Source organism: Hibiscus syriacus, unplaced genomic scaffold (assembly GCF_006381635.1).
Source record: "Hibiscus syriacus cultivar Baekdansim isolate YM2019G1 unplaced genomic scaffold, ASM638163v2 tig00111166_pilon, whole genome shotgun sequence".
In the NCBI taxonomy this organism is placed as follows: domain Eukaryota; kingdom Viridiplantae; phylum Streptophyta; class Magnoliopsida; order Malvales; family Malvaceae; genus Hibiscus; species Hibiscus syriacus.
Genome location: NW_024063008.1, coordinates 539644 through 559391, shown reverse-complemented (window position 1 = coordinate 559391; position 19748 = coordinate 539644). Strand labels below are relative to the sequence as shown.

The window sequence follows — 19748 nt, the reverse complement described above, 5'->3', positions numbered from 1 at the left end:
CAAGGTTGAAACACGTCTGCATCCGTCCGTACTATTAAATAGGAAAATCACCAATGGGAGTTGGCCACGTTGTTCATCGGAGTGACCATTATCTGACTGGGTTTCACATGGCCAATCCATGTTTGGTTGTGGGTTTTTGGGTCTTTTTTGCCTTTTCGGAGTATTTGTTTATTATCTTCGTTTATTTATTTGTTTGGTAAAGTACATCACATGTGATGAATAAAGTATAAATGATTTTTTATATTTTTATATTTATTTTTTGATTAATTTATGATAAGTATAAGAAAATATTTGTTTAAAGGTAATCTCAACCATTTGGTTTTGAATTCTTATATTCATGATTTTTTTCATTTTTAAACTTTTAAATTTATAAAATATTATTATATTTATGAGATTGTTATAAAATTATTCTTGCAACTATATATTATTATAAGTATAATAAATTTTGAAAAATTTAATAATAATCTTATAATAATTGGATGAGATTAATCATTGTTTTATAGTAATTCGCTATATTTAATATTTATTTAATAAATTTAACGATTATTTTGTAATAATTTAATAAATTTAATGACCATTTTCTAATCATTTTGAAAGTCAAAGGATCATTTTATAATAGTTTAATAAGTTTAATAATCATTTTGTAACAATTTCATAAATTTAATTATCATTTTTATAACTATTTGAGAAATTTAATGATCATTTTGTGATACTTCGATAAATTAAATGACCATTTTGTAATCACTTGAGAAGTTTAATGACTATTTTCTAATAGCTTAATAACTTTAATAATCATTTTATAATAGTTCAATAAATTTAATGGTAATTTTATAATTACTTTAAAATTTGATAACTATTTTAAAATAATTTTATAAATTTAATGATTATTTTATAACATTTGAAAGCTTTCTGACTAAAATATTATTTGATATAGTTCAAAGATCCTTTAGTGTTTTTACCCTTATTTTTGACTTGTGAAATGAGCAAGTGGTGGCGCACTATTGGATCCTCGATTTTTTCAAAAAATAAAAGTATGTTTTTTTTAATAATGTTTTTGTTGGTCTTAACTCTCACTAACTCAGGGGACCACATTAGGGACACGTGCCCTTCTGCTTTTGAGGGTATGACGTGGACAACTAATTTAGTGATGAGAATCTACGTTTTGAGATAAAAATTTGGCATTACTTTACAATTATTTCTCCGTTAATAAATTAGTTGTTGTACTTCAAGGGGGTGTGTTTGATAATAACATGCCAGAGTCTATGATTTTGATAGAGCTTAAACAAACATGTAGAAAGCAAATCATATAATAAATTTAAGTGTGGAATTTAAACTTATAAACTTGATTAATTCAAAAATTTTCATTGAATTTGATTTAATTCGATGGAATATTTTTCTTTAATTTAGGGGTTGTTTGTTTGACTCTTAATGGAATCATTTAGCGCTGAATGTTGAATCGTTCAACATTCAACGTTTCTTTCGCATTCTAATGATTCAGTGCTGACCGATTCAGTAAAACAATATTGAATGATTCAACACAGAAGTACATTTGAATGATTCAGAGTATTATAAAACAGTATGTCACATTCAGAGCTAATTCATATAGAACCTCTAAATCATTCAATATTTGAATCATTCAGCGCTTAATCATTATGAATTGCTAGGGCTTTGATTGAGGTTGTTTAGAGGTGGCCTCTGTCTCATCTTTACTATTTCAGGAGTCCATTCTCTAAGTTTTAGATTTATAAGTGTAGAGCTCGTTGGTCCGTACGGTAATGAATCGAACTCTGCATGTTTATGGGACACCCTTCCATGTGGGAAAAGGACACATGGCATCCAGTCGTACACCAATGAACAGTGCTTCCTAGGCCCCTACGGATTAAATCTTATCAGCTTGTGGTCCATTCCTTGTAGGCAGGCCCTTTCTTAATTGACCTACTTATCCCATTTGGTCAGTTACGTCGCTTCGAAGATTTGTGTACGACTAGTAATTGCTTAATTGGTAATGGGGTACAAAAAAGTTATAATAGCAACAGTAACTTTCTCAACATTGTTAAAGTCAGGTTCAGCCTATAAATATGAAGCACCATTTTTATTTGAAATACACACTTGGCACATATCTCGAATTCGAACACACAAATGAATTCCATCTCTTTTACTTGAGAAAGATTTGTGTTGATCTCAATAAACGAAATGTACTTTGAATTACAGAAATCACGATTAAATTATTTATAAGATAATGATTCCACCACAGCACAAGTTTAATAACTTATTTATTAACATGTACTTTCCTTCGTTATTATTAAGATCATGGTTCTACCCGACATGAAAATGGAGAAGTTACAAAATTTGTGTCGTGGTAAAAGTATCGTCTTATAAACAATTTCGCCTTGATTAATATAATCTCAAATGGGGAAATCAGACAATGCTAGAATCAATGGCTAATGCATCTGTATACTCTCCATTAAAATCGAATAGTAGCAAAACAACTCAACATGACGATTATTTTTAGAAAGGTTTTCAACTGCCTGGAGAAGGGGGCTAAAAAGAGATTTTGGGAGGGAAAAAAAGGGGGACTATCATGTTCATTATCGCAGCAGCAGCATCATTCCATGATTCCATGACCTGCATTTTCAACATCAACTTCACCCATGCCTGTGTCTTCCTCTTCTTCACTATCTTCGTCGCCACTTACCTCTTCATTATCATTTCGCAACTTAGCCATGTGCTCAGCAAGCAATTTATCATCTCGTTCACTCACCTAAAATCAATCCAACATGTGAGGCACTTCGGAGAAAGACTGAAGATTTCAAATCATGAGACAAAGACTAATAGCACTAATGATTCCGTGCTAAGAATCTCCGTAGCAAGAAGATTAACACTGAATTAAAGAACAAATATGAGAGAATATGGATACTCACTGCTCTAGGTTGTTCCTTGACAACAAGTTTTCCCTTGTGATACTCTACTGCTTCGGTGCAAGCTGTAATTGCTTTAGTAAGAATGGCTATGCCTTGCTCCTGAACAGCACACAATAAAGAACTACATAATTTAGAAAGGAAAGGAAAATGTTAGACAGACATGCATGCAAATGGCAATATCAGCAGATGAATCTGGCATGGAGAAGCAAAAATGGCAACTCCAACGGCGGAAACAATGTCGGATGTGAATCAACAGGGTTAACAGAAGATAATTCACTGAAAATGCTTTCAGGTTTCAGAACTAAAAGATGTGGATTGGAATTTCAAAGACAGGTAAAATAATTCACTGCAGATGAATGAAAAGGGACATTAGGCTAACCTTGTCAACGGTTTGAGTGGTAAGAACATAAAGTGGAGGAGTAACAAGCTTGATTTTAACAGGGCAATCATCATTCCCAGCAACCTCAGCTTTACGCATGGCCTCCTGCGAATTCAAAAAAAATAAAATATGTTACCAACAAACAAAGCAGAGAGAGCATGAGAGATTCTGTGAATGATACCTTAATGTGAAGAACGCCATCAAACTGGAAACATTTCATTTCAATGTCAGCCCGAATCTTGAGAGGTCGTGGAGCCATTCTTCCCCTAATGTTTTTTATCAAAGCATCTTTGACTTCCTCAGTTACAGCTGGAATCACCTCAGTCACCTAAAGAAAGAAATGGTTAGAGACTCAAACCAACTGAAGAAATAACGACCGATGAATCTTGCAAATAAAAAGTTTACCTCCTGTCCGTCTGGCCAGGTTTTTTTACTTCGTACGTAAGGGTGTTCAAGACTGAGTCAGGGTCAGTCACAACGATTTTGAATACCTGCAAACATAAATATTAAGGCCATGATAACAGTCTGTAAAATATAGAACATTTCAAAAATGGCAGACTCCTACCTCAAAAGCATGGCCATATTTCCCGTACAGAGGCCAACCAATTTTAATGTACAACTCCTGTCACAAATAATTAGCATCAGTCAATTGTATCAGTGTATGCTGATCAGCTGATGACATAAATTACTTCCAATACTGGCAATATTTATAAATTATTGTGATAAATTGTCCATGTTTCTTAAAGAAACTGGGTAAAATGTAATCCAAAAGTGAGCAAAAATTACGACATTTTGACTAAAAGTAAAACTTTTTACAAGGACATCAGCCAATTTGCATTTTGATTATCATATTTCGGTAACAAAAACAATCATTCTCCGCGTAAGCATTAAATCATAAAACAATAGGAAAGTACCCTTATTCTCATTTAGCATCAAATCAACCCAACCAAATTTTCAAAGCAAAAAACCCATAAAACAGTGATCAAATTCCCCCAATCAATCAAGAAAACCCCAAATTTACTTCCATTTCACTATCCATAAAGCACGGCAAAAAGTATTCATCTTATCCAAATTTAGAAAACCATAAGTTTCATAAACCACCTAGAGCAAGCAAAACAGCCCTCAATTTTAAAAATGAAAAATGAAAATAGACAAATTACCTCCAAATCAATGTCCAGAGTCTCGGCCACATGTCGCATAATAGAGTGAACAAGCTTACTCTTATTATACCTTTCTTCACAAGCTTGAATATCATCTTCGCCAACTCTCCTTTTACTTAAATCAATGTAACCCTTTTCCTTATCAACACGTAGGACCATAACGGGTTCGGTTCTGTCCACCTTGATTAGACTGCTAACGCTACGAATCCGGCGGCGGGAGAGCTCCGAGAACAAGATCATGCCTTCTATGTTGTTGTACTCCAGGAGCGAAACATAGGCACCCATGTCGGCGATATTTTTCACTTGTATCATCACCGCCATATCCACCTGAGGGTACTTCGCTCGTACATGCGACATTCAAGGTTCGGCATATTCGTTCAAGTTTTAACTTCCTTTCCTTTGGGTTTGTTTATCTATTTGATTTATTTTGAGGGATTTTTTTCGTTTGGTTAGGAAGAAAGTTGGCTGAACCAGAGATACTTGAGAAAGTGGCGACAAACAAAATAAAAATGTTTTAGTAAAAACGACGTCCGCATAAAAAACAAAGAAAAAAGATTTAGACGCGCTCGAACTCACGATCATAAAGTTAAAAACTTACGTTATACCAATTGAGTTAGACAGAGATTGTTGATTAACAAGTTGGAAAAATAATAGATATAACATTGTATTATTAACAAATATGAGGAACATCAAATAGAAAAAGATATGTAACACGAACGCCTATCGTAGGGCTTGAACTACGACCACAAGGTTAAAAACCTTGTATTCTATCCAACTGAGGTAGACGGTTCTTGTTGATAAAATTTAAAATATAAAAATACCTTTTATTAATTATTTTTGTCGAAACATCGATCTACATTTTTGTCGATGACTGAATTCTGAAGAGACTGATTGCGTACATAAAACAACGAGCAGGAGTTAAAGGTTGGAGGCAAATTTTAGTATTATGCCTTTTGAGGAGTTAAAGGTTGCAAGCGATGGTAGTATTAATATGCAACATCATGCAGCGCTTAGGTGGTCTCCCATGCGAGGGCATGTTTAAAGTTAATTTTGGCGCCTCATTTCATAGTCAAACTAGAACTTCAGTTACAAGAGTATTGGCAAGAAATGATGCATAGCTTATTGTGAGAGCATGCATGAACCCGGAAAATTATGTTTTTGATCTAGGGGTGCAGAGACTTAGCATGTTTGAAGGCGATCAAGTTTTCTGCAGATTTGGGTCTCCGACAGATCATAATGGAGGGTGATTCGATGATGGTGACAAAGAAGTTACAATTTTCTGTCGGAACACAATTCATTAATTAGTGCTTCGGTGATGGAAATCAGAGTGAGAAGTAAACATTTTGAAATGGTTTCATTCCAATTCGTGCAACGCCATACGAATAATGCAACTCATGTTTTGGCTAGAGAGGGATGGGAGTACTTATCTGATATGTATTGGATTGAGGAAGCCCCATCGAATGTGGAAGTCGAAGTAGAGAAGGAGTGTTGATTGGGTCGGATTAAGCTGAGAGTAAAAGTTGAATTTTTAATTAAATCAAGATCAAGATTATATTTTGTTGTTATAATATCGGATCTGATACAAATGGTGATTAACTGATGATTAGAGTCTCAAGATTTCAACTGTTTTCTGATTAATAATTTTGTATCTCCGTGTCTCTTTCTCCAAAAAATCAGTATCCAGTAACCTGGAAACAAATGCCCAAACCTTATAAACTTCTTCAAATTTCGTCAAGAACCCAACCGCAGCAGGGACGATAGATACCCCACAATCAAGCTCATCTCTTTTCTTGCTCCGCACTGTCTCCGATGCCTTCACCTTCTCTTCTTCATGCCTATCCGAGAATCAAATGTGCTGCAAAATCCCAACGCTTAAATACCGGTGACAGATCCAAAAATTTAAGAATAGAGATCTAAAATTTTAAATTTTTTTCTTAAAAATAATGAGTATTAAAAATTATATTTTTTTTTTCTTTTTTCCTTAACACATTACGTTGAATTTAACTATTTTTCTAAAATAATGGGATGCACTTGGCCCCTATGGGGGCTTAGTGCATCCGACACAGTAAAAAATCTCGGAAAAATTAAAATTTTTATTAAAACATGTAAAATCATGAAATCAATTAATAAATACAAAAGTAAAATTTATCATTATTCAGAAATAAAACAATTTTGTAGACTTGTACATATAACAAAATACAACCTACATGCCTCCTAGCCACATGTATCGTACTCAGCAAGCAACGCCGGAGGAACTCCCTTACTGATGTCGACATCCGCATAGGTTTTATACTTTTAACCTGAAATAGTAAGTCAAAGAGTGAGCTTCGGGAAGCTTAGTAATATAATACTACCAGTTGATGCTACATGACATGCAGATAAATTGAAAGCCATAAAATTTCCTTAATGACTTAGACTTATACAGGTTTTCAGAATAATCTGCAATACTACTGATATTTCTTTGAGTAATAGGCATGAAGATTTTAGTTCATAGGAAACATTCATAATATCAAGTTTTTAAGAGATCAAATAGGATGTCTAGTGTATTCCAACCAAAACCAGTGAAAATATATAAATCTTTTAAAACAGTAATTGTTTACAACATATTTTCAAAACCATAGTGGAACCCTCCAACCAAACTCCGTTGAAACTGCATCTATAAGGGCTTACAATGGAGCCAACCTAAGGGAATACCTTGGGGCCCGAGAGTCTACCCAAGGTTCACCTTAGGTCCGCAAGGATTTACCAGCTGGATCATGATTGAACCTCCATACTCTAGAATTCTACCCATATAAATTCCAGTAAAAATCAGTTTTAATCGTAAATCATAATATCTGGATCGTGATCTAGTAAAATCTCGGAACGTAACAATGAAATAAACCATATAACTGATTTTCACCTATACACCATATGTAGTCTCATTATTAACCCAAGAGAGTGCCTTGGGGCTTAGAGCCTACCCAAATGTCACCTTAGGTCCGTAAGGATTTACCAGCTTGACCAGAGCTGAACCTTCAGTCTACACATATAATGTCCTAATAAAACAATTCAAGTATACCCAGTGAAAATAGAAAACCATAGTTCATAAACCAGTAAATTCCATGATTCCATAAATCAAGAACAATCATATTTTCAGTGAAAACCATAATCAGAAAACACATATCATGTAGCCATGGTTCATAAGTCAGTAAATCAATAATATCAATGAAACATTTTTCAAAACATATAAGCCATTCATGTAGTACGTGGGGAACACACTAGAGGACCCAAGTATTTTTTCAGAGGCACTTGGTAGTTATCAGTAATAGAAAACATGAAACTGATATAATTTAATCGGATTCCAGGAACGAGGTCCTATTAAAAGGGATCAATTACTAATGGATCTAATCAAACATTTAGAGTTGATATTTTAGAATCCTGCTATGATCTAGGTGCATTAGGAAGGTGTTCAAGAACCCATTTGGTTCAATTGGAGTGTTCATGAACCTTTTTTCGAACTTTTTGAGTCTTATATAATGTTGTCTTTATTTCAATTTACGTCTGAATCCAATGATAGTTAAATACATTTAATGGGCCATTCATTCCAATCAAGCATTTACCATCTATCCATGAGTTTCGAAAATCATACAAAATGTAGTAGAGTATTATCTCGATTTTCGTGCTATACCGATCGATCATTTAAACTCCATTCGATCGCCCTCAAACTTGAATTCAACATCCAATAATTCCTTAGATACAAAACAATTGAATTTAATTCAGAATCTGAACTTAAATGATAAACCAACTTGAATTCGAAGATAAAACATTGACAAACGGCTTATTGAGTGCGAATTTGGCAAAACATACTTCAGATTCGGACTCAGGATGTCGAAAAACATAAAATAGGGCTTTTCGGAAAATTTGACTTTTTGGTCAAAGTTAACGGTCAAAGTCAATGGGTTGACTCGGACAGATTGACTCAGACCGAGTTAACTCGGACGAGTTAACTCGGCCCGAGTTGACTCTGTGACTGAACCAGACCAGGCGGGTTGGGTTGGGTCGACCCGGTTCTGGAAAATTCTCTAGACCCAAAACAAGTCCCACGAGCGGGTGTCGGCGCGTGCGGCAGCGACAGAGGTAGGGATGGTCGGCCGAGTACTCCCTGATCAACCATTCAACAATTACAAGAATTTAACCAAAAATCGACCTGAAATCGCGTCAAAATACCAAAATTCAATTGAAACTTACCCAACGCCAGTGACGAAGAAAATGACGACGTTAGTCGGTGAACCTGGTCGGGTTTTGATCACACGAAGCTAGGGATTCTGGTTCTCGAGGAGGTGAGGCGAGCTGACGCTCGAGGTGGCCGGAATCGATGAAAATCGAGGCGATAATGGGGGTTTTCGATGAACATTCTATCGTTCGATCCCGGTGAATGGCGGCTCATCAGGAGATTTCGACGCCTGGGGTTTGGTCGGGGTAGGACATCGGCTCAATGGGACGGTCAGAATACCGCAACGGCGGTCGAAGCGAGGTGAAACGGTCGAGGAGAGCGACAACTAGGGTTGTGGTAGGGAAAATTGTGTTTTAATTTTGGGAATATTTCCCTAATCAGGGAAAGTTATTTTTCAGTTTAACAAAAAATTAGATAATTTCAGTCTGGGTCCCCGAATTTCCTGCAAATTTCTAAAACTGACTATAAGTTTCAAAAACCTATAATTTAACCCATAAATTGGGGTGTGACAGAAATGCTGTTTCTATCAGGCAGCTTTTGTACCAATGTTGGATCGATCTTCTCTCCTTTCCAATCAACACGTTAAATGCGACAGCGAGTCCTTGGTAAAAGTCAACTTTGGGGCCATAGAATCTCACAGCAACAACTCCATTTTTTGAATGTGGATAATGAAGGCTCATCAGTGCATTCACCAACCGGTTGATCAGGCTCCTTGTCCTGATCTTGATTTTTATCATGCCTAATGAGTCTACAATCCAAGCTTCTGCATTTAGGTTTTCGGTTTTTCCTGTGAAGGGTATTGCTCATGCTACCAGTTTCAAAGGATGCATCTATCACTTCTTCAATTTCAGAAAACGATATTGTCTTTTTCTTTGCCTTGGTTCCTTCAGGGTTCTGCACTTCACCACTGGTTTTAGATAAGGGGCCTGAGAATGAAGCTTGAACTGGAAATTCATCCACCTTTTTGGTTTCGGTACTGGAAATTATAGCTGGCTTTTCGAGGATTTGAGTTGGCCATGATACCGGGACCAGATTCACCATCCCCACATTTGTGCCGGTAGATGAATCCTTCAGAACCGAAGCAATGGATTTCTTGACAAAGAAGCAACAGAATCCAAAAGGGTGAGGAAATTAGAAAGTCGGGATTAAAGAGAGAAAGCCCCAAGGTGTCCATGTCGTTGGCTCCCAATGCAGTTGCATCAAGCAACACATGCCACCTATTCTCCCGAGCCAGGCTCATCCATAAATATGAATATATAGACCCTGTAACCCTTGATTGAAGCGGGAAAACGAAAAGTCCTTTCTTCTTGCGCTTGTTTTTACTAACCATCTTCTTTCTCAAAATTTCTGTGTATTTGTAGATTAGGACACGAGAAACTAGCGGACATGACATTGGTTCCTCTCTTTTTCAAGCTCTCGATCATCACCTCCATGGCCTCACTTTGATGGTCGTAAACTGTTTAAAGATTTCGACTGGATCGAAATGGATAAAACTCTGCTATTAGCTTGAAAGCAGCTGATTGATTTGCAGTGAAAACCATGTTGTAATCAGCTTCTGAGATATTCATGAATGCCATGATCCTTTTCCTGATATGGGATTGAAATTCTGACTCTTCACCACCATATTTTAGCTAAGAATTTAAGTTTACAGACATTACAAAACACAGATTCTAAGGGAAGTGAGTGCAATGGAGGCGATGAAGAAGTAACAGGAGACCCTGGACATTGATTTTCAAGCTGATAATAAGAGAAAAGGCAATGGCCAATGTAGTCAAGGAAAACATAGTTGGAGATGGGAAGATGATAGAATTCTAGAGCTCGGATTTTGTCAGCCTGATCCGTTTGGGAATATAGAGGATACACTTTGTTGAAATAAGAAAACGATTCCTCGAACGAAGGAAGTGATTCGTGATTCATGAACTTGAAATGTGGGTACAGAGAAGAAACTATGCTAACCTCGAACTCGTACCATAATGTCGCTGCTGCGGTGCTCAGAATCCCTGAAGTTGCAGCCTCAGATTTGGGAAAGCCCGGAAAACAATTCGGACAACAACCGGGACAGCAGGCTTTTGTGGCCTCTCTTATCCAAGGTGATTGCATGGTCTTCCATTATGAGGATCGGAAAGTTTTTTCACAATGGAAACTCCTATCAGCATTCAGCAAGAAGCCTACTCAATTCATCTTCTTCACTAATTAACAGACTATTGTTCTTTTATTACAACCATTTTCTTGTAGAGCTCAGATATGAAGAAGTGTTATAAGTTCAAACCGACAAAATTGGTGGATTCTTAACGTGAACTAAACTTGTTCCTTACATTTAGCTGATCAAATTGTAAAACTTAAGGAAACGGTTCCTTCTCATAGAAATTTCTTTTATGTACACACATCAAATGACCAAGAAAAGTTCCAAAACGAAACACATAATGTCATTCTTACACTGTTGAACTGAAGAACAAAACACTGAAAGCGTTATAGACAAGCCACAGCTTTCAAATCAGAAAGTGAATTTGACCATTTCCACCTTCTTTGAGAAGGTTCAGATTGAAGTTCAAATAATGTGCTTAAATTATTTTAACTCATCAGAATTCAAATATCCACACTCCATTTTTCCAACATAGAAACCAAAGAGTTCATATATAACAACAACCTCATCAATTATTTCAGGCCCCACGTCTCCTCTAACACTTCCAGTGGCATTGAGGAGTTGTAATGTTTAGGCTACAAATTTACAGGGGGAAAATCGGTCATATTAAGACATTCTTGCCAAGACTCTGATTCAATGATTTTCACTATGGTTTCAATCCCTTGAACACATCTCTGCAGGTGTAGAGGATCCAAGAAATAATTGAAGGTAACAGATGAGTTAATAATCGGATTACGGGTTGGAGCTCCAAATGGGCTGTTGAAACCGGACCCATAGTTTTTCCAAGATGGATCCACCTTGTAAAGCTGTTTGGTCAAGACTATTCATGTATTCAACAGCTTTGGCAATGGCTTCTGTGGTCCTTTGTTTAGGTGGCACCGTAGATAACTGACCAATCTGCATGGAATAATGTTATATGGTGCAAACTTGGTACCGGACATATTCGGAGCCAGTTAAGATGAGTTAAACTACTTTTTTCCACCCGGTAAAAGAGAAAGGATAGGGCATAGGACACTCAATGAAGTCCAGGTTGGCTGATTTTCCAATCCATTCTAATTTGTACATACATTTATATGGACACAAGAATTGTACGGACAAATAAGTACGGAAAGAAAGTAGGGCATGGTTTAATGCACCTTATGGAAAAAACTACTAGCTATAAATATTCATAAATTTATTAAACTAATGCATGTGCACAATTTAATTTAAAAAGTTCAATACATTCGCTCTGTATACATATCCATGTTCTACATTCACCTACTAAACCTGGATAATAAAGATAATGATGATGGAAATTAATTTGAATAGGTAAAATCTGTGAAGGATTATCATTGAATTTTGCGAGGGAGATACTGATTTCTTTTTCTTCTTATTCTTTATGGAGTTGATCAAAATAAAGAATTATAGGTACAGCATGTAGCAACGATAGAGGCAACGCATATCAGTAGTGAAGGAAGTAGAGTGATGTTCAAAAGTTGACTCTGACCAAAGAAGCCAGCTATTGTTATTGTGGCATCTGCAATCACTCGAGCAATAGTCCCGGCTTCCGTCGAGAGCAGTCCTCCATTGTAGGTTCCGCGTGACAGCCTAGACGACATTACGCGAGATAGCAGTGACAAGTTGACACCTACGGAGGTCAAGAAAATTTTGAACAACAAAGGCCCAATCAATAAACCACAGACTCGGCTGTACTCCGGTGTAATATGAACAAAATCTTCAATTCTTAGAAGCGAAAGTCCTATTTACGAAAAATCAAGTTCCCTTTGCAGGTATAAACCAAATTATATAATCTTTACCTTCGAGAACTTCAGCAGAAACAAACATGACGAGCCCTGAGCATACATACTGGGGTACGGAGTATGGTATTATTATATGGAAGCTCAGCAGTATACCTATACAAACTACAATTTCAGATACCAACAAAATTTGCCTGCAACGAACCAACGAAAATGGATGCATTAGATACACAATTCCCAAGCGAAGATCAACAACAATATGAATACCGATTTATGTTAAAAAGGTACAGGCCTTTCAAAATACCTGTCTTCAAACATGTTGCTAATGTAGCTCCCAACAACAATGTTTACAGGAAGAACTGTTAAGCCAAGACATGCAAGAAAGATGGCAACTGTGCCTGTTGACCAGTTGAAGTAGTATGAGGTGATGACACTAGACTCCGAAAGTAGAACTTCCATTGCATACTTGAGCATGAAATATATCAACAATTGAACCTGATGATATCATTAGAACTCGGGTTAGAGAACATCCAAATATATCAACAACTAAGATCATTTTCTTTGGTTAGAGCTATACACAAGTACAAACAAGTTGATGAAGATAAACATCTTGCTTGTCCACTTTTTCCCATTTAAGTATTCTAACGACTTCAATATTGCAAATACCTTCAGATGGACACTCAACTAAGCTATATAACTTTTGAAACTGAAGTCAGTAATTGTTTAACATATACCTTGACTGAGGGTGTAAGTAATCTATAGGCTGAAACCATTGATGTAGCAGGACGACGAGATTCCTCGGGATCTTCTTCACTTCCATCAGCTTCTGGGTCTTCATCATCTTCTTTCTTCTCTTCCGAAGTAATCAGCAATGGTTGTTTAAGACCCTTCTCAAGTTTACTTTTTTCTGCCTTTTCTGTATTTACATGGGAGAACATGCGCGTATCAATATTTTTAATGCATTAATAGGGATGGGTATGGGTCGGTTTCGGTCAACCCGACCCAATTTTTTGAGATAAAATCCGAAAGCCGATCCGACATGACCCGAAATAATAAAAATATTGTTTTTATTCAATAAAAATAGTGATTTAATTGAAAAAATAATATATAGAGAGGTATTATTGTAATTATTCTTAAATATATAAATAAAATTATATTTTTTCGGGTAAGGTCGAGTCGGTATTTTTCATCCTAAACCCAATCCGACCCGACCCAAACTCGAATTTTTAAAAAATACCCGACTCGATCGGGTCGGGTTGAACCGTTCCTGTAACTAAATAAAACAAAGAAGAAAATTAAAAAAGGAAGAGCTCCAAACTATCAAGCCAAACTGAGAAGAAAACATACCACCATTTGTTGCACGAGGAGAATTATTCTCTTCCATATAACGAGCTGGTTCCTTAAATGAGAACCACAACCATATCAGATATACGAGCCAAGCAACAGCCATAACCCATCCTGGCAAAGTGACTGCATTAAATGTTAACTTGTAAATTTTGAAATCTGTCTGAAGTATGCCAGCAAGAGCAGGACCACATGCCATTCCCAAAGCACTGGCACTAACAAATCCAGCAGATGCCTGCATTCGGATTTTTAGTGGTACACAATCACTGATATACCGGCGGTTAACAGCTCTTGCAGAACCGAATCTGTAATGACAAGATTAATTTTATCAAGCTACATGGAAAAGTAAAAATGATACGTACCTCCTAGTCTCTCAAATTAATAATATTCATAGGTGAGTTCAATTTGGGTCCTAAAGCCATATTTAATCTCTGATCCTATTCCTACTTATATTTCCAATAAGACTCAGGTTTGCCAAACATATGATAAAAATAACAACTATTCCAATAAGATAGAATTTGGAATAGTTAGATTAGAGTCTTTATACACTAAGAACTCCTGTGTACCAAAAAAAATACACTAAGAACTCCTACCATACTGTAATCTATATTGAAACTGCGAGCACCCCAAAAAACCCCAATGACCATGCCACCTCAATCACTATAGGTACTGTGAACTCCGATGAGAAGAAAAGAAGATAAATAGGACAAAGACGTACCCACAAAAAAGTCGACCTAGTAGAAGAACTGTTAATGAGTTCAGATCATAAGCCAACGCATACAGGGCATTTCCCATAAAAAGGACTATACTGCTAAATATGAGAGGTCTGAAGTACGATCTGTTAGACCACGCACTAAAGTACACTGAAGAAAACACCTGTGCAACAGCCATTGCCCCAATAACAATACCACAAACTGTTGCAGCAGCTCCAAGGCTTATGGAGTAGTTATCTGCTGTAGGGACAATAATATATGTATTGACCATATAAAGGAACGTGTTTGCTAAGTTCAGGAGGAGTGACATAAAATGGTATTTCTCTTCGTCAATGCGTTGGTCCACGGGAGCAGGTAGCTCTTCTTGCATAATCAGAGCATGTTGTGCCATAAAGTTTAGGAAGTTTGTTGAGTGAGTTAACCTATCAACAGCCGCTTTCATTGAATCAACCACAGGATCCTGCAGATGATCCGAGTAAGTAAAATTGCATAGCCATATCTTTATTACCATATAACAATTTTGCTGAGAAAATAAAATGAAAAATTTATAAAAAGTATATATAACAGAAACCTGGAGAGGAAGGGAGGGCGAATCATAAATTGATAAGTAGCTTCCCTGACGGTCTTGAAGTTCATGAAGATTACGAGATACTGCCCCAACAACAGCACCTAATCCCTGCAAATTATACATTTAGAAAATGATCTTATGGATACAGTTTAAACCACTTCTACATGCCAACCTGTTATATTTTCACAATCTCATCTAGAAAAGAGCTGGATGTTAAAGATAGAAATAGGATTGATTGAAAGAAAGGCAAAGTTTGCTGAGTGTGGCGCATTACCACATGTTTGAACACTTGCTGCAGCTGAGAGTAAGGATGATTAGCGCGTGTTTTAACATAGTAATCAGTGAATCTATAGCGAAAGCGTTTATCAAACTTTTTCAATATCTTTCGCAGACCAATGGCATTCATTTCAACAAAATAGAGAAGCTTCAAAAGATTGTGTCCCACTCCTCTGTAAGCTTCTCTTAGTTCAGTTATTTTGGATATTTGTGGATGCTCCTCAAGAGCGTCATTCTGTTCTCTAAGCTTTGTTAACTTGCTTGCGTATAGACCTTGTTGCTCCAATAGAAAAAGGACAATCTTCTCAATCTGAAATTTTAGTTACAACAAAGCAAGAAATACATCAGATTCAGCCTTGTAAAAGACATTTTTCATAAAGCACATAAGGTTATGGAAACTAACATTACTTCTATGATTGTTAAAAGAGGCTTTAAGATGTGATACAACAAACAGGCAGAACAAGACAGAAAAAGGTAAAGGATAAATTACAGAATTTCCCATTAATAAACTGATATCCTACCCTCTATATTTAACATACTATTTTCTCCTTAACAATCCATAAATATTAAAAAAAATGGGAAAAGGGATGACACTAAAGAAAATCTAAATGTAGTAAAAGGAGAGTATATATATTGCAAAAGGAACAAAGCATAATATCAGTATGTTCATAAAAGAGTCCCTTCTATTCAAGCTTTTGGTCTCAGTTTTCCAAGAATAACCACATGCAGATACTAGGTTCAGTTTTAGACATACTTGATTATCCAACATTCTTGAAAAATCTTTGAGAACTTGTGGACGATCTAGTGTCCCGACTTCAATTTGATGAGCGTACAGTTTGACTTTCTTCTTCATTAACTTGTAGTTTATGTAATATCTGCAAGAGAAATGAAATACGAACACATCACATGATCTTTGCCTCGCTGCTAATACCATTCAAGTTTGTTAACATGCACAACAAACTGTCTCTCTCCTCCTGTCTCACACACATATCTATGGATTGTTCTGTATTAGGAAAGATAATTTTTGAGATTATTCTTGACTAAAGACAATAAAAAAGTTGCTAAATTATATACAAAGAAACATGTAAACTCTTCATCACATAAGATAGATAGTAGCAACTAGCAAATCAAGCACCATATAATATTAAAGAAGGCGATGATAGTTAGATTAAACTGCAACTAGCAGCATGTTGCACAAGCAAAAAGCATAGTATTGGTGCAGTAGAAAAGTATATAACAAATGATAAATGGAAAATGGTTTAAGAGCAATGCACACAAAATGAGAATATATCAAACATACTCTTGCCATTCCTGAATTTGTCTTTCCTTCAAACTCTTCCCAAAGGCAACCATATCTCACTGCAAATAAATGAAATAAATATTAAAAGAATGCTGCAAGAAAAATTATAAAAATATGCAACCTTTGCATTAAAAAGTAGAGAGCAAGAGAAAAAGGTTTGAAACCAGACACTAGACAGATAAAAATTGCGTTTACGTATCATAGAACAGAATATAATTGAACTATCAATGCATCAAACTCGAGTGGAAAAGTCACGCTAATCGAATTGGCCAGTGAAATCATGTGTTTCTGGTTCTTACTTATTGCTGAATTAATTACCTGAAGGAAACTTTATAATCACTTAGTTAAAACACGAGTTTTCTAGTTGGAACAGCTATGTATAAATGCAACAATTAACAAAAGAACTCTTCCATTGATATTCTGTAATTAGAATAAAAAATGAAATCAAATGCGACGTTGAAATGATTCAGTGAAATTATAACGATTGCGAATTCTAGAGATTCATAATGATTCCTGTTTTATAACTGAGAATCCTCAAAAAAAAAAAAAGGAAAACTTATATAAACTCGAAATCGCATTGTAACGAAATGCAGGGATGCGAAACTGAAAGAAATGGAAGAATAAATCCAGCTTTGTCTTCAGTTGTTTCTTCATCTTTGTTGTTATCTTAGCAAACAAACAGAGGTAGGAGCAAACAAAAAGAAGAAGAAATAATAAACAATAAGAAAGAAAAAGCATTACCTGATAAAATAAATCAGAACCACTCTACCACGAACGAAAAAAACTATAAAAATAAATAAAACGGAAGAGGAAAAGCGCATTTCAAGAAAAAGAGAAAGTGTGGATCAAATTCAATATATGAAAGAATGTAATAGAAATATAGGTAGATCAACAGAGGTGACGAGGAGAGGCCTATAACAAATAGAGAGATATTTTCCTTTTTTAAATTTCGAAAACCCGATGTTTTATTTATCAAATAATGTGGATTTTGACGGTTTAATTTTAGTAATTAAAAGAAAAAAAATTAATGTGATTTAAAAGAAAAGGCCGAACATAATGTAGTTTTGTACTGTGTTCTCTGTATTTTTAGTGAATTTTTGCTAACCTGCTTTCGTTCCTTTTATAGAGCCAAAATTGAAGAAATGTTATATAGAGAAGTATAATGGTAAAAAATGTTATATATAATGTTAATATTTCTTTATTTTAATAAAATGGGTGATTATTATTAATTTTAAAAATAGATTTATATGTACTTCATTTCGAATGTCATTTTTATATAAATAGATTCATATATACATCACTTTAAATGTCAAATTCAAGGTAGAATTGTCCTTTTCTCAAATCTTTACAATATGAGATGATAATGGTGACAAGTTTCCAGTTCTCCTTTCTCATCTTTCCACTTGTCTTTTCTTCTTAACCTCTCCCCTTTCTCATTTGTTAAATTCTTTTAGTAGTATTTTTAAAATTTTGATTATAATTATTTCAAGTAATTAAATTTTATAAAATACATTTAACAAGTACTTGGCTTTACAGTCGAGATGGCACGGTAATAGTTAGTGATCCGATTGCCAATTTTGATTTGCTGTCAATTGAGAACATATACAACAAATGTTCATAATGTTTACTTTTTCATTTCGTCCTTTTATGGTTGGTCCATTTGTACATACCATAACGAACATGGATATTAATGTCATGTGCCAATTATTCATTTGACCAACCTAACCATTCCAACAACTTTATCTCTCCTCCATATCTTAATTTAATATTTTTAATTGTTTTCTTTTTCCAAAAAACAAATGCTCGTTCCAATTGTCAATTCTATTATTTACTTGGTATAATTTGATACAGCGAACTTAGTTTTACCAAGTTATATGAGATTGTACAGTGAAAATACTATTCTCTAGATTATATTCTAGTCCCTTTGTTAAAAATAACAAATCTGATTAATGTGTATGCATATATATAATTCACAAAACACAAAAATGTTAGATCGATAAAAGAAAATATAATCAATTGCAAGTAGAAATATGGGAACCTATCGCTTCCAATCAAGAAAATGGTTGAGTTTTTATGTGGTCGACTTCGTGACCCATCTCGCCTTGTGCAAATTAAAAGCTTGCAATTTGTAGGTGGTGGCACTCCGGTCTGTGGCTGGCCAGACAAGATAATTAATATTTGAATCCTTTAATTTCCTTTAAAAAATTAATATAATTTTTGAATTGTTTTTCATTCAATTAAATATCGCTCTCAATTTTAAAAAAATAATATAATTCTTTAACCAACAGTTTATGTTATTTACTATTATAATGATGACATAACAATTCATGTTATTAATGTAGCGGTCATAATATTAACATGACAATCTATCATTCAAATATCCAAATCACTATGAAAATTTTGAAATATTTTTATAACAAAAAACTAAATAAACTTTAAAATTTAATGCAAATAATTTTAATAAACTTTAACATTTTCGACAAATATCCAAATCACTTTCACGTGCTTAATTAAAACTATTTTTATTTAATTTAATTACACTATTTTATTTATAAACCGATAAATTGTTTTCCAAATTTAACCAATAATTATACCCAAAAAAATTGATGAGACGACTACCATGACTTCTGTATATTTATTGTTATGAAATACTGACTTATGTACAGAAATATTCTATCATAAAATTTATTCATTAAAGTTAGATGTGCGGTATGGATTAATTTAAATTAATTAAAATAAAATCTTAGAACCGAGAGGAGAATAAAAAAAACAAAAAAAACTGATTTGTCTAGAGATTTTTCCCTTTACTTGTCGAAAGTGTCATTAATTCAGACTTTAATTTAATGTTTATTTACTGAACGTTTTAACTGAATCCGCATGGCTACGCTTACCCACTGTCGTTACAAGTTAACCAATCATGTGCTATTTTTATTATAGTAAGTTTATTTAAAACAATATATTCTAAATTTCACATAAATGTAAATATAGTAGATCT

At 34.8% G+C, this 19748-nt stretch overlaps 2 protein-coding genes and 2 pseudogenes across 2 annotated transcripts in view; 1 reads left to right on the top strand and 3 right to left on the bottom strand.

Annotated features, from left to right (window-relative positions):
* Positions 1-13902, top strand: part of LOC120155225 (protein FIZZY-RELATED 2-like) — a 34939-nt gene extending 21037 nt beyond the window's left edge. Inside the window, exon 11 of the transcript XR_005518953.1 lies at positions 13891-13902. The gene's annotated coding sequence lies outside the window, so the exon portion shown is untranslated. The remainder of the gene's footprint in view (positions 1-13890) is intronic.
* LOC120155227 lies at positions 2432-4831 on the bottom strand (annotated as a pseudogene).
* Positions 9286-10773, bottom strand: LOC120155277 (annotated as a pseudogene).
* Positions 12181-16932, bottom strand: LOC120155224 (SPX domain-containing membrane protein At4g22990-like). Its single transcript, XM_039166800.1, has 10 exons — positions 16754-16932; positions 16208-16328; positions 15452-15763; positions 15181-15285; positions 14615-15069; positions 13900-14201; positions 13287-13468; positions 12857-13047; positions 12613-12746; positions 12181-12443 (listed from the first exon to the last, which is right to left on the bottom strand). Exons 1-10 carry the CDS (start codon positions 16804-16806, stop codon positions 12205-12207), a joined length of 2094 nt encoding a protein of 697 aa, XP_039022731.1. The 5' UTR covers positions 16807-16932; the 3' UTR covers positions 12181-12204.
* Between the last annotated feature and the right edge of the window lie 2816 nt (positions 16933-19748).

What these genes read in the sequence shown, in the direction of transcription:
- LOC120155224 (XM_039166800.1), bottom strand. Translation starts at nt 16,806, where the DNA reads ATGGTTGCCTTTGGGAAGAGTTTGAAGGAAAGACAAATTCAGGAATGG. An exon ending in CAAGAATGTTGGATAATCAA is followed by an intron (nt 15,764 to 16,207) that starts GTATGTCTAAAA and finishes CTAAAATTTCAG; the next exon opens with ATTGAGAAGATTGTCCTTTT. An exon ending in AGCAAGTGTTCAAACATGTG is followed by an intron (nt 15,286 to 15,451) that starts GTAATGCGCCAC and finishes TATAATTTGCAG; the next exon opens with GGATTAGGTGCTGTTGTTGG.